Source organism: Phytophthora sojae (assembly GCF_000149755.1).
Source record: "Phytophthora sojae unplaced genomic scaffold PHYSOscaffold_1, whole genome shotgun sequence".
Lineage (NCBI taxonomy): Eukaryota > Oomycota > Peronosporomycetes > Peronosporales > Peronosporaceae > Phytophthora > Phytophthora sojae.
In genome coordinates, this window is record NW_009258115.1 from 10,368,893 (window position 1) to 10,383,973 (window position 15,081).

The 15,081-nt window shown below is 51.8% G+C and overlaps 4 protein-coding genes across 4 annotated transcripts; 3 read left to right on the top strand and 1 right to left on the bottom strand.

Moving 5' to 3' along the window:
- Positions 1-188: 188 nt before the first annotated feature.
- PHYSODRAFT_469929 (hypothetical protein) lies at positions 189-1,702 on the bottom strand (the record flags this gene model as incomplete). Its single annotated transcript, XM_009518697.1, has 3 exons — positions 189-795; positions 982-1,066; positions 1,147-1,702. 3 exons carry the CDS (start codon positions 1,700-1,702, stop codon positions 189-191), a joined length of 1,248 nt encoding a protein of 415 aa, XP_009516992.1.
- A 430-nt stretch (positions 1,703-2,132) lies between these two features.
- Positions 2,133-2,437, top strand: PHYSODRAFT_261225 (hypothetical protein; the record flags this gene model as incomplete). The annotated part of the gene is made up of 1 exon (XM_009518698.1): positions 2,133-2,437. A coding segment is annotated over one exon (305 nt), but the record flags the coding sequence as incomplete, so codon positions are not given.
- A 28-nt stretch (positions 2,438-2,465) lies between these two features.
- Positions 2,466-3,317, top strand: PHYSODRAFT_309938 (hypothetical protein; the record flags this gene model as incomplete). The annotated part of the gene is made up of 1 exon (XM_009518699.1): positions 2,466-3,317. The coding sequence occupies one exon, from the start codon at positions 2,466-2,468 to the stop codon at positions 3,315-3,317; it is 852 nt and encodes a 283-aa protein (XP_009516994.1).
- Positions 3,318-4,734: 1,417 nt separating this feature from the next.
- PHYSODRAFT_294741 (hypothetical protein) lies at positions 4,735-6,341 on the top strand (the record flags this gene model as incomplete). Its single annotated transcript, XM_009518700.1, has 5 exons — positions 4,735-4,931; positions 4,953-4,971; positions 5,079-5,470; positions 5,652-5,915; positions 6,002-6,341. The coding sequence occupies 5 exons, from the start codon at positions 4,735-4,737 to the stop codon at positions 6,339-6,341; spliced, it is 1,212 nt and encodes a 403-aa protein (XP_009516995.1).
- Positions 6,342-15,081: the final 8,740 nt, after the last annotated feature.

The window sequence follows — 15,081 nt, forward strand, 5'->3', positions numbered from 1 at the left end:
TCTCGTGCTCGCCGCTGCTGTGTATGCATTTTGAACAGGTTCAGCCCAAGTTGCAACGGATTCGAATTCAAAAAGGTAAGTTATGGATAGCTAGGATGAAAAGCTACTTCGTTGCTACGTGTTCATGCTCGTGGCGTGCTCAACATTGTGCGTTTCTTCATGTTGCAGGTGCCTTGCCATTCTCCTCTTCACGCCCGCATAATATCGGCGAAAAACTGCAGCGACGGCGACGAGGAGGAACCGGAGGCTGACGGAGCGGGCGACGGCTTGCGGCTGTCCAGGAACGCGTCTCCGATGAGGCCGATGCCGCTCGGCTGCGTCGCCACCACCTTGGAGTGCGTCATGCACATGCCCTGACGCTGGGCCCACTTCTCGCAGCCGGCCACGCAGCACTTGGCGCCGCCGCCGTGTTTGCGGCACAGCCGCTTCAGATGCGCCTTCTTCTCGCAGCCGACGACGATGCACGGACGTCCTCCGCCGTGCATCTTGCACCGCCCGTGGCTCTGCGACGCTCGAGAACACCCGGGCTCCTGGCAACGGGAGCCACCGCCGTGGCGGATGCACAGCCCGCGACTCTGCACGCTCTTGGTGCAGCCTGGACTCGAGCAGCGCTTGGACCCGCCGTGCCGCTTGCAGCGGTTGAACGCTCGCGCTTGGCTCTTGCAGCCTTCCACGCAACAGAGTTTGCGCTTGTCCGGCGAGAACTTGGGCTCGTGCACGGTGGACATGCTCGTGAATGGCGCGCTCAGGCGACCTCCACCTCGCTTCTTCACGCCATGGAACGATTCCGCGGGGCTGTAGTCCAGCAGCTCGTCCAAGTGGCGAGCTGCGTAGCCCCCCGCTGGAAGAGTCAACGATGATGCATGCGCCGAAATGGTCGACTCCGTCGGCGTTGCGGGCATGGTGGTGGTGAATATGACGGGGGACGTGTCACGCGGCATCTCATCGTCAAAGCTGTCAGCTCGCTGTTCAAGTACCGACGCAGACTGCTGCTGCTGTGCGTGCTGGCCGAAACTCGACGGTAGTGTCGGGACGGGACTGTGCACGCTGTGGAGCGTTGGGATGCCTGCGTAAAGCAGCAAAGCAAGGTGTCAACCATCAAGCCACAAGAGAGAAACACGCACCGAGCGACAGGCGCTCGCTCACCTTCCGGGAAGTAGTCGACGGACTGGCGCGCTGCAGGCGGAGGGGGCGTCAGGGGCATCGATGGTGCGTAGTAGCTTGACATCCCCGTCGCGTACTGTCCGAACTGCGAGAACTGGGACGGAAGCTGCTCGCTCGGCTGCTGCTGCACTTGCAGCTCTGGCAGTGTGGGCGGCGCTGGATGCTGCTGCTGGCTCGGCTGGAAAAAGGCACTGTCCGAGAAGCTCGAGCTCTGGGACGTGAAGAACGGCTGGAACTCGGTCGACTCCTCAAGCTGCGGCATGCCCAGCGAGTTGAACGACTGGAGCAGCACGCCCCCGTTGTTCGTGGTGTCCCCCGACGACTCGGCCTTGAGCGACGGGATCGGCGGAGGCGGCAGCAATACGTTGTTGTAGCGCGCGGGTCTCAGGACAACATCGTGCTGGGGTGGAGTGTTATACTCTTCTCCGTCGCCGTCGCCGTAGTTCCAGTAAGGAGAGCGCGAGGTTGTCGATGGTCGCAACGGCGGTTGCTGCAGAAACGCAGACTGGCTGCGGAGGCGCGAGTTGTTCCACTCCATCGGACCCGCTGGACGAGGCGACAGATGCGTGAGGTGTGCAGTGCACTGTTCCCAGATTTCAGAGAACCGGTTGACGTACGTGACGGAGCTAGACCTCGCTCCAGACACTTCGGCAAAGCAGAATGCCAACGGACGGGAAGGGAGCGGAGAATTCCGAGACCATCGCTCTGCAACGGGGAAACTCGTGAAATCGCTCTCAATTCAAGCGCGGTCGGCGGCACCTGTCCCACAACAAAGACCAACCTCCACAGCCTTGACAGCTTCCGACCCAACTTTCGGGCAACCTGCACTGCAACGCGTACATATTCAAGTTTCATCTAATACTCAACTGACTGACCAATCACATTCCTTACAATATCAACATTCACGTTGCTAACCTCACAATTGATTTTGTGCGGCCAGCAGAAGACCGCACACCCCCTCGACCAAAATGGCTGCTCGCCTCCTGCTCGCGCGCGCTGCAGGACGCCCGCGCTGGGCCGCGCCCCTCGTGACACGCTCTAGCCCCTCCTCTTCACTCGCCGCATTCGGGCGCTTAGCCGCGCGCGCGCCTCCTGTCGCTCACCCGTTGGCGCGTCGTGGGGCTTTCGCGTCCAGTCAGTTCCCTGGAATTCAAAGCTCATTTTTCAGCTCGCTCACGAAGCCCCAAGCGCCCGAAGACAAGAAGCCCAAGGCTGGTGAAGATGTGGGGGCTGTGAAGCCCAAGTCCGACGCGTTCGGCATTGAGAAGGACACGTGGGCCGAGCGCCACAGCCCCGAGTGGATGCTGCCGTACATCCAGATCTCCCGCGTCAACCGTCCCGCGGGCACCTTCATGCTGCTGTGGCCGTGTTTCTGGAGCATCTCCATGGCCGCGCCTGCGGGCCAATTGCCAGACTTGAAGCTGCTCGCGCTCTTTGGCATGGGCGCGTTCATCATGCGCAGCGCCGGATGCACGATCAACGATATGTGGGACAAGGACTTCGACAAGCAGGTGGAGCGCACCAACAAGCGCCCGCTGGCTGCTGGCAAGATCACGTACCCGCAGGCGTGGGGGTTCCTTGCGGGGCAATTATCGGCCGGATTGGCGGTGCTGCTGCAGCTGAATTGGTATAGTGTGGCCATGGGTGCGTCCTCACTCGCATTAGTCGCCGCGTACCCGACGATGAAGCGGTTTACCTACTGGCCACAAGCGTTTCTGGGTCTTACTTTCAACTATGGCGCGCTGCTAGGCTGGGCTGCGGTTCACGGATCGTGCGAGTGGCCTGTGGTGCTGCCCCTGTACGCCGGTGGTGTGGCTTGGACGCTGGTGTACGACACACTGTACGCGCACCAGGACAAGAAGGACGACATCAAGATCGGCGTGCGCTCGACCGCGCTCCTCTTCGGCGACAACACCAAGCCAATCTTGAACTGCTTCTCGGCTGCTGCTATCGCAGGCTTCGGCACGGCGGGCTACATGGCAGGCCTGGACTGGCCGTTCTTCCTCGGCCTGACAGGCGGAGCGGCACATTTGGCCTGGCAGGTGAACACTGCCAAGCTTGACGACCCGCTCAATCTTCAGGCGCGGTTCGCCTCGAACAAGTGGTTCGGAGCGCTCATGTTTGCGTCCGTTGTGGCGGGCAATGTGGTTTAAATGCTTTGGTGCAGGCTACACCACGGCAGCAATAACGATACTATCATAAAACACACCTAGAGAGTAAATCGCCAATGTCTATGTCATCTTGCACACGATTAAAGTGTAAATTGCTGGGCACGGGTGGTCACTTTTGCGTCACTATTAGGTACGGCAGTACTAAAAACTTCATATCTATGCTTGGCCGACAAGTAATACTTCGGTATAATGTTTATCACGCTACCTAGCTAATATTTGTAGTAGGAAGTAAGCTGGCAAGTGCGCGGTCGTCAGCAACCGTGCCTCCATTTTGCTGGATGATTATCTTTCAGAATTTTAGTTACTGAACGAAAAGCGGCCAGGTTATACTACTAGTCCATCACAGAGCGCGAGGAGGACAGCTCCAGCAACCAGCAGAGAGAAGCCATGCTGCATTGCGGCGTGGTGCTCGGGACTTGAGGACTTGGAAGGAGAATGCGAAGTGGTGGTGGTTCGAGTCGACAGAGCGTCGATCTCAAGAAATCATCCAGCATGCTAACGGTACTACAAGTAATCACATGTAGCAGGGTTCACAATAAATCGACGCCAAGCATTGAGCGGCTCTCAATCAACCGCAAGCCGACGCCGTCGCGCGCGAAGCTTGCGAGGCTTACGAAGATTCTGAGTGCAGCACAAGGGACGCGGAAACGTGTCTCGTGGGTGCGGAGGTATAGGGGGATGGGGGTGCTGGCAGGTAGGCATCGTCTTCGCCGCAAGAACGGACAGAAGGGCTTTAGGTAGTAGACAGAGGAGCAGTTAGCCCGCGCCGTGGGCCCCTCGGCCTAGCGGCAAGTAGTGGGGTGAAGTGAGAACATAGGAGTAGAAACGACAGAGGAAGAACTGGTAGATGGAGCCCTGAGAAAGCGCTGGCGTAGATAGTAAACCAGCGTCTATAGCTTCCTACTAGTGCTGCAGCGCAGATAGCATTCAGCGAGTGTGGATGAGCTCAACCACAACAGCTCACTCACAACTTCGTCTCATAGTTAATTTATCGCTTGCGCTATCATTTTATTGGGGTGCTATGGCCGCTGGGGCTCACACCGATGAGCCGGCGATGAACGAACGGAGCGGCGACGTTGGTCGCCACGCCAACTTGGTGCTGGTGCGCTCATACATTCGAGAACTCTAAAGTTCTCTATTGTAATACCTGCTAACTATTTATGTGTGCATGAAAAATACACACCCGCTGGTGTCGGAAGTGGCAGTACTACCTGTATATTGTTAGGCTTTTGAACCCCCATTTTTGAGATAAATGCTAGCTGTGCTCACCCCCTCTCTTCCCAAATTGCGCGGCTACGACTCGTAGCGATAACTCTCATGTGTATTGGCCGATCCCTGTTTTGCGTTCCAGGCATCATGTGATTGATTCCAACCAAAGAAATTTACATTTTGCATTAAAATGGAGGATTTAAAGAGCCAGAAATCCCTGGTATCCCCGCCCTACTTAAGTAGAAGTTTGAGCGAGGAGGGAAATAAAGCATCATACGACGACCCGTTGAATATTCAGGCCCGATCCTCGTGGAAATGTTCGAGGCGCACCGCTGAAGCTGGCAACGCTTTGTTTGGATTCGTCACTTGGCTATTCGCTAACGAGTCGTAGCTAACAACATTGTCTAGAACTTTTGATACTATGGAGGTACTGGCATTTTGGTTGAGTATCATGCGTAATAAGGAGATGCATAGAACAATCGTTTTTGCACGCTACCGCACAAGACGAATCCTAACCCTCTGTTCTTCTTCTAGAACAATGACTTCGATCGGAGATCACCTGCTCTCGCGCACCTTGCCAAGGCGGGCGACGCGCCGCTGATCGAGCCGTGCTTGTCCGATGAGGATGCTGAGCGCCTCGTAGATGCCTACGAACGCAACGACACCACGGAAGCTGAATTTCTCGCGATGATAACGGAATCTCGCCCGTTTACGCCTCCTTCGACGACCCACTCGGTGCTCATTGACAGCGGAACCTACTGCTCGGCTGTCGCCATGTCCACCGACTTCAAGTCGCTCATTCACGACAACGTGAACGCTGCATTGAAGGAGATTTTCGCGGAACATGGGATCTCCATGGTCCAGAAGGCTTCAACGGGAGGTGTTCTTCTCCACGGGACGACTCGTGAAGCGGAGCAGGCCAGGAGGTGGTGCTGCTTGGCCGCAAGTTCACGATCAAGCGCCAATCCTCCATGGCAAACAAGTTCTTTCTGGATGTATTTGGCGTTGGCTCGACTGAGACGGCTAACAAGCTCTACATGAGCTTTGCCGCTCTTGGTGCGAGACCGTTGTTTCTGACACCACGAGATGTCAACATGAAGGCCCAAGCTGCTACACCAACCTGACGCTTCTACTTCGGCCTGGACGAACCGCCATCGTGCCTGATGGTAAACGGGTTCGTAACGAATCAGCTGATGTATGGAAGGAAGCTCTTTTTGGCTCGTGGAGGGCGCTCGTTAGCGCCACCGGAATGTGCCCGAGGGTACAAGAAATCCGCGTATGCGGTCACCTTGCCATATGCATCAACTCGCGAACGCAACACGGCATGCACCGGGCGGCAGCTCGGGCACAAACGCTTGCCGTCAAGATGCGGTGAAACCAGCGCTGACAAGCTCAGCGCGATCGACGAAACCCCGCCCTGCTCGGAGCCCAGCGATGAACTTCTACAAAGTTTCCAGCGTGTCAACGGTGCAAGAGCCTCAAGATAACTGCGACCAGCCCACACCTTCTGCGATCGATGATTACAAAGGTGGGGAAATGGACACGGAGATGGTCTCAGCATCCAGCGACGAAGATGCGGACATGGCACGCCATCTCGAAACGGGCTTCAAGAGAATTGAACGCTCGTTTGCGGACAAGAACCCGTTCGCGGAGCTCGACACTGTCAACTGCGAGTTTGAGGATTTCCAACCGGATGCTCCCTCAGACATGACTCCAGGGTTTCTGATGGTACCGATGATAAGTCGTCCGACGCCTTCGCAAGAACCTCAACCTACGAAACGTCGCTCTGCGATTTAAACAAGCCCGACAAGCTGAAAGCTGCAGCGGAAGATGCCGTTCTCGTCGACGCCACTGAAGCCCAGCTTGAGCAGCGTGAAGATCGGATGACCCAAAAATGCAACACCTCGACTTGGTGGATAATCTACTAAGTGATACGAAAAACATGGATAAAGTGGTTGAATCCATGCGAACGTTCCCTACTGCGTGGTCGACAGTGATATGCAGTGACCTAAACGATGGAGGCGTTAACTTCTGTGAGCTCGCCGATATCCACCTCCTAGATCGCATCCTTGCCGCCAACATGCACAACGCCAAGATGTCCTTCCACGAACGCGTGGAGGCATCTCAACTGCCGTTGGGTAAAACTCGCACAACCTACATGAAGTGGCTGGGTGGAGCACTGGGTGGTCAAGTGAAAAAAAAAAACAGTGGGAAATTTTCCGCTTGCTCAGCTCCTTTGAGCTGCTAGTCATGAACACATGCCCGTTCATATTCGAATCGTTGAAGTTCTCTTGTTGGCGAAGCTGAAAGACGGAATTCCACACGCCTATGTGAAAATGATATCTGGTGCTACAATCCTTCGGCTGCTACGATGTGCCTTAGGGCAGCAACTGCTAGTATAGCTGCTTGAGCCGGTACCCAACTGTGACGTGCTGGGGCGCATTGAAAACTTGCGCAACAGCGAACCACTGCCGGAGGAATTGCTTTCAGTGACTTTGGATTGCCTGTCGCCGAGTGTAATGGCGAGCACTGACAACTAAGATGGCCATGGGAGTTGATGTCGGCCAGTCATGTAAAATATTGATTTGGAATGTGCATGGAGTGCGAAAAGGTGGGTACAACATCATCTCGTCGCACTTGAAGCACTATTATTTTTCGTGTATTCAAGAAACCAAACTGAGGCTGAACCTTTCAAGTATCTCGTGCACCAAAGTTTTGGTGGTCGAGTGTTTTTGTCGGATAAAAATGGCGAGTCGCAGATTACTGCTTTCCCTCGAAGCGGAGGAGTGGCGACTATTATTCATGGCTCGTGTCTTGGAGTGGAATCGACCAGTGCCATCCAAAACTATTCCGAACAGGTATCTGCAGGTTCGGTTGAGCTGGGGTGATCACACATGTTATATCCATAATATCTATGCACCAAATGATGCAGCGGCCCGAAAGACATTGTTTCAGCGCTTCCCCGTGGACTTTGATGAAGGTGCAATCCATGTTGTGTGTGGAGATTTTAATTTAGCGTTAGATCCGGAGGTGGACTCGATTGCGGAAGACCGGCGTTCTGATTCAAGTGTGGCGCCGTTACGTGCGTGGTTAACTGAGCTTAATGTTGTGGATGCATGGCGGCTTCACCACCCTCAAGATCAAGTTTTTTCGGGACCAAGACCTCGTCGAAACCGTTTAAATTAATTTTAGTGTGTGACCCGTTGGTATCGACTTGCTATGAAGATTCTGGTTATCATACGTGGGATGAAAGTGATCACAAGTCGCATCATGTGGAGCTGACGTCATGGCACCATCCGACCGGGCCAGGGTTTTGGAGATTACAAGATTGGCTGCTTTGCATCCCTGAACTTCGCTCTGATATAAGAAATGAAGCACGAAACCTACTATCAGATTGCGTTTGTCTGACAACCCTGGAATTGTATGGAAATCATGGAAGCAGCGGATGCAAGCATACCTCAAGAAATGCCAAAGGGCCTAAAGGCAGCTGCAGCTTCTGAATTGGCTATGGCCCGTCAGCAGCTTGAGGATTGTGCATCTACGGTGGCTTACGACAGTGCGAATGATCAAGCAGCAGTAAATCTATCTTTTGCTAAGCAGGGATACGAGCAGAGTAAAGAGGAATGGGCTGAGTTTCGTAATCAATCCGTGTTTGAGCATTCCGTGACGGAGTCGGAACTAAGTTCGTCTTTCTTCTTTCGAAGTCCAAGATACGAGTTACGTAATACGCCCTTCCAATCAATCCGACTTCCAGATGGAACGGTGTCTACGGACCCGGCAGCTGGGGTGAAATCTTTGCTGATCGCAGCTATTCTGAAGAAGAAGGGGCGCATCCAGATGAAGTCGCACAATGTCGTCTGCTTGACTCAATCCATCGCAAACTGTCGGCCGAAGCACGAGAAACTTTGGACGCTGAGTTGAATACCGGTGAATTTACAGAGGCAATACGAAGCATGCGATCTCACTCAGCACCAGGTCCCGATGATATACACCTGCCTTTTATCAAATTGATCCCGATTTATTTGGTGAGATTTTGCTGATCGTTTTTCGTTACCAACTAGAGCGGGATGAACTTCTTCCCCACCAACGATATTCTTCCGTCGCCTTACTCGTCAAGAAAGGACCCCGGGAACGTTAGGCCGATTACTCTAATACCGGTGGAAGTCAAAGCCTTGTCGGGTGTTGACGGATCGGCTGAAGCCATTCATGCCTACCCTTGTTCACCATGATCAAAAAGGTTTTATACCTGGGCGATCGATTCACCACCAAGTAATGTTAGTTCGTGACCTCCAGCACTTGGTGAGCTGTCGTAGGGGCAAAGGTGTGGCAGCCTTCCTTGACTTTGCTAAAGCATACGATAGAGTGAATCGGGAGTATCTGTTCAAAGTCATGGAGCGTCAAGGCTTTGGTGGATATTATTCTCTCAATATGTCGCTCACCTTCAAGAGCAGCTCCAGATGGTAGAGTGTTATTGTGCTGGATCCGGGGCCAAATTGAACCACTCGAAAAGTGTGATCATGAGCTTGAACAACGGTCATTCTTCTCCAATACTGGGACCTCTTCGGCCGTTGCGCAAAGGTGATACCGTCAAGTACCTCGGTATACCATTTGGAAATGCAGATACGTGATCCATGCTAGCAGCGCAGCTTGAACATAAGCTAATGGCTCGACTGCAGTTGTGAAAAGGCAGATTGAGAACCCTAATGGGTCGGCGTTTAGTTGTTCAAGCTATGATTTTGTCTTTGCTGTGGTATTTTACAACTACAACTAATATCCCAGTTCGATTCATGAAGCGCTGGCAGAATGTAGTTATGCGCTACATACTATATAATATCGTGTTGGCATCGGACCGGGAATAATATCGTTCGCAAGAAGTTTGCCCTTCAAGCGCAGGGATGGGTGTGCCTGAAATTGCAGTGTTCATTCAGCGCCAGCACTTTATGTTGCTTCAGCTAATTGTCCAAGCACTTGAAACCCGTGATAGCGACCCAGAGGTTGTGTGGTACCGACCTGTTGCAGAGCTATTGAGACTTCGTTATGGTCTGTACTCACGGCCATGATCTAAAGATTTTCTGCTTCAAGATCCTCCACGTCCACCAGGATGGCGAGCAGCGATGCTACCAATATGGTGGCGCAAGGTGATTCGCGACTGGAATTAACTGATGTGGCCCCGTCGATCCCAACTTCGCGTCACTAGAACCAAGGAGCTAAAATACGCACTTTTTAGTCCAATATGGTGGAGTAAAATGCCCGATTTTCAAGTGGGAACTGAATCTCAGCGAGTGCCTGTTGGAACTGGTTCTATCAAGTTTAGACGATTGTGTCGCGAGCTCTCAGCCAGTCTTGATGATGTTTTGGATTATTCTCATCGATGGCCTTTGGCTTTCGATTTCTTTAGTACGGTATCACAACTTCTCGAGCATCAGCTCAAAACGCAAATTGAGCTTGAAGACATAATGCTGCTATATCGCCAACGCACACAAGTTTTTAAACACGTCCTGCCGCGCCCAGAGGATGGTGGAATGAGTGTTGCCACACGTGAAACCATTCCCCCGACGTATGGTATCCCACTCGGAAATGACACCAGATATTTCCCCCACCTTCGCAAGCTAGATTGGAAACTCTTGCTGCAAGTTGATGACGAAGTGGGCACCCATCCGACTTTGCTGGGATGCCCAACGCCCTTAATCCCCTCGACGCGGTCGGAGTGGAAGTGGCTTCGAAGATGCGTCATTCCTGTTATACACGACGTGATGCTAAGACTTTTCCTTGGTGGTCTTATCGTCGGGTCACGACTTTATTGTTTGAAGTCGCTGAATGCCACCGTGCAGCAGTGCGTTCGAAGATCATGCGTTGCAATTGAAACAGTTGAGCATTGCTTCTTTTCTTGCCCAGCACTGGGTGAGGTGAGGCAGACAATGTGGCAGCCTTGGAGCCAGGCGTTTATTGCAAAATTAGATTGGCGGCTACTGCTGTTCCCAAGCCACGGGATCTCAGAGCAGATTGAAGACGGCATCAGAAGGAAGTGCTGCTGCTTTGGAGGGTGCATACTTCCATAGCGTTTCATGGTATATGGAGACTTCGTAATGGTATCTACTTTCATGAGACGGACGCTAACAAGCCAAGCACACCAAGCGTGAAGACGACATTTGGCCGACATTGCCAATGCTTTTCGGCATTCAACAAAGCTTGGATTTGACAAACATGCAGTCTGTGTTACCCTTCGGAGATTGAGATTCGAAGAACCCTGTGAAGAAATTACTCCCCCCGCCATCAAGACGGATTTGGATTCCCCGTCAATAACTAGCGCAACAACTTAGTCCATTTATGTTGTGGTAGCTAGCAAAACGAGACGTTCATTAAGCAGTTAATCCACTTCTTCTTCTAAGGAGATGCATAGATACTTTTTGCTAAGAAGTATACTCGAGATCGGTGGACCTGAAGATTGTATTTTAATAAAGTACAATTTTCGCGCTATTAAAATACCGCGAAAAATAACTTAGGTACATTGTTGAGTCTGCGGAAAATTTTTAGGGGGGGTCATCAATTACGGTTCCACCAACTCACGAATTGGGATGTGTGTTATTGCGCACCCTTTGAAAACGATTGATTTATACCTGACATGCAATTTGCATTCATCAGTGCAACGTTCACTCGTAAGATTAACTCAATTAATGCAGCATTTCATAGCTGCATAGACTTACTTTGAAGTACGATATCCTTCCTGTGGTAGCCCGTCAAACGTGAAATTTATTGAAATGACCTGAAACATTATTTTTCTTTGTTCTTGCATTACATGGTTAACTAACTTACACGCATATCTTATAAAGCCGTCGTAGCGAATGCTAACCTTGTCGGTGATACAACCGGTCTCGCGCATATGTCGAAAGCGGCTTGGTCGTGGATAGCTTGCACATGTATATCTTTATTCACTCCAGTTTTCATGTCTTACTTCAAAAGCTGTCGTCACCCTAAACTTTAAACTTTTAGTTTCAATTATGTTAAAGCTATCAGGAAATGCCTGTAAAGGGGAGAAATGGTGGGAATGTACAATGCAGCTATATCCGGTCTTAGATGATAATAGACGTGTCTGTAGCATTCGAGAGTGTGTTATTTAAAATCTAAGGCTATAAGCTTCGTAAATTAATTATAAAGCTATCTATGTAATTAACCCACGTCGCCGCAAGGCGCATAAACTTATGAGCTCCCCGTTCATTACTATCGAACTGTGGTGCTTGTAGCACTTGTCCGGCTTGCACCAGCGCAGTGCCGAACAGAGAGTAATACATAATGTTGTTGCTCAGAATTCTTCGGTGAAACGATTCCGGAATATTTTTTCTGTGTCCTACTCGAGTATCTCGCCTTCTTACAGGCATCAGCTCTTAACAGCTAAAAGTGTAAGTTTAAAGCTACAAACATTGCATTCGTGTTCACTTTTAAGTGCGAATTTAAAATTCGGAGTCATATGGGCACCATGTTCGACGAGCGTTGACCCAGTTGTCTTTAGAGTTACTGTTGGGCATTCCAACAGCTGCTAGTACCAGAGGTCCGACATACCATACTATACCATATTGCATTGCATAAGAAACCAGACAATAACGTATAATATGGAGTAAAGGACGGCGCACTATTTTTACAGAGTGCGGTAAAATGAAAATTGCGCACTTTATTATATGCGCACTCTATTTCTAAGTACCAAAGTGCAAGGAGCCTCTAATACATTTTGCTGCACTGATATCCTAACCCGCACATTCTAGCGTGTGTTGCAGCACTGGAGTATCCGTAGCGCACTAATTGATCGCTAAGGGACTACTTGTTTTGAAAGTATTCTTTAAAAGTAAAGCAAGAAGGCCCAACAGCGACATTCTTACTATCACTACGACCTTGGGTTCGTTCTGGCCACAAGTGAACCTAACGAGCAAAATGAATTTGTTACTTTGAACCAGCAAGTATATACCACCTCATCTTTATCTGGTTGGATTTATCATAGAAAACGATATCGTATATACATTAGACCACATCAATGCGTACAGTTTACCGACTTCGCAACATTTGCTACAGCAAAGCCAAAAACATACACAAAATGTAAAAAAACATCAACACTTTGTTTTTACTCTTTGTATAGTGCTTCAACAGTTTCTTGTGTAGTTTAAAATTTCGTGTTTCACTCCACTTGTTAGTAGTTGGAGCGCACTCTATTTTGTAGCACTCTATTTTTATAACGTTAGTGTGTGCTGTTTTACCGTGCTCTATTTGAAGGGCGCTCTATTAGCTAGGGGAACTCATATCTTTGTAGGTGGGTGTAGACGTAATCACAAATCATTGTGGGGCGAGTGCTGTGGTCGAGCCGAGCGCTGAGCTTGACAAGGATGTCGGTGTCTGGAGTGGCGACAATGTCGGCTTAGAGTTTGTTGCGCGGCGATCGCTTCGTGATGACATCCCGCAACCACCAGAGAGTGATGATGGGCAAGCTGATAGCTACGAAACGACTGCACCTAGTGTTGCAGCTCTGGTGATTGGTGACGAGACCAGGTACAGCCCTCTGAAGACCGCATTTCATCCGCATTTGGCGGTCATTCTCGAGGTGCTGCCTGACCACAAGCTTTACCCTATTCAGATTTTTCGATTGCTGTGGACGCCTGACATCCAGGCCACCATTGCAAGCAACACAAACGAATATACCCGCTCACAGCGAGCTCGAGGGCAGAGTTCCTCGACCTGCAGCAGGGCAAGCATGATGTTCATGCTTACGCTCAGAGAGCACGGTACTTGGTTTCGAACATCGTGACCAACCCGATCGACGAGGCGACCAAGGTCGTCACGTTCATGAAGGGGCTGAGAGATAGGCCTGTGAAGACCTACCGCTTTCGTGAGTACCTGAGTACTCTCGAAGCTGCAATTAATCTTGCAATGCAGGAGGAGTTTAGCCTGCGGCAGGCTAAGCTGCACACACATGAGCCGAGGCCACAGCCACGCCTGGTAGTGAGGACGGGAGGACCAAAACCCATGGACCTCTTGAGTGCTGCAACTGCTGAACCCCAGCAGTCGCAGGGAAACAACATGCGAGGCTACCGTTGCGGTAAATTCGGTCACTTTGCTCGGGAGTGCACAGCCCCCGTGCACCAGCAGGGTGGCTATCGCGGCGGTGCCGGGCACCGTCGCAACAAAAAAAAAACGCTGGACTCCAGTAGGCGCGGGGCGCCCTACTGGTAATTCGGTTCCGCGTGTCGATCTTGGACACGCGACACTGAGGACTGCAGCCCCCAGTGAGGTTCATTCTCACTGCAAGAACCAAGATGACAAGCCTGACCTTGTCATCCTGAACGTAACTCGATGAGAGCAAGCGGCTCTCTCCGTGCTTTGGTAGATTCTGGCGCGTCGAAGAACTTTGTTCGACTGCGAAGTCTATCAAGGCTTGACTTCGAGGGTTTAAAGATACCGCGAAGTATGTTGGAGGTACGACTGGCAACGGGTGCCGTCGTGAAGACCGAGAAGCGCATGGTATGCATGCACTTCACGTATGAAGACCAAGAGTTTGTCGAGACCTTTATCGTCCTGGATCTGGACGATAAGTTTGACATTGTATTGGGCATACCGTGGCTTGCACGGCATGCATAGGAACGAAGAGCGAGAATGAAGAACTGAGGCAGTTCTTCATGGCGAGCATAAGGACACTCTCAGTGCGAAGACGAAGAAGGAGCGCTTTGAAGAGCAGAGCTGGGACTCGTCTTCAACGAGTCCCTACTACGAGATCTTACGGGAGTACGCGGACGTGCTTCCGGAAGAGATTCCTGCGGAGCTTCCGCAGGACAAGGGCATCCAGCACGAGATTGATCTCGTGCCGGGCACGAAGTACTGTGTCACGCGGCAGTGGCCACTGCCGCTAGAGCAGGTCAAAGCGATCGCCGACTTCTTCGAAAGTCGTCGCAAAGCTGGACAAGTGCGGGAATCGAAATCCCCGCACAGTGCTCCGACGTTCTGTGTCAAGAAGCCACAGGGCGGCTGGCGCATCGTTCATGCGTATAACAAGCTGAACGATGCGACGATATCGGCGCAGACGCCGACACCTCGAAAAGATGTTATCATCGATTCGATGGCCAGGAGCACTATCTACAGTGCTCTTGATCTGTGCGATGGGTTCTATCAGATCCTCATGCGTGAGAGCGATATCCCTCTCACGGCAGTGAGCACGCCGAGCGGCATGCTCTGGGAGTGGCTAGTGATGCCGCAGGGTCTGAAGAACGCCCCTGCGACCTTCAACAGGTGCGTGACGCACTTGTTGCGCTCGGTGCGCGACTTCGCACCGAGCTACTTCGACGATGTGTTCGTCCACAGCCGGGCTGCGGACGGGATAAGCGATGTTGAGATGCACAAGGCGCATCTCCGGAAGCTGCTTGCGCTCATGCGCAAGCACAAGCTCTATGCGAACCTGAAGAAGTGCATCTTCGGGGCGAGCGAGATACCCGTGCTCGGGTGTCTCGTTGGGAAGAACGGTGTCCACCCTGACCCTGAAAAGGTCAGAGTGATCAATGAGTGG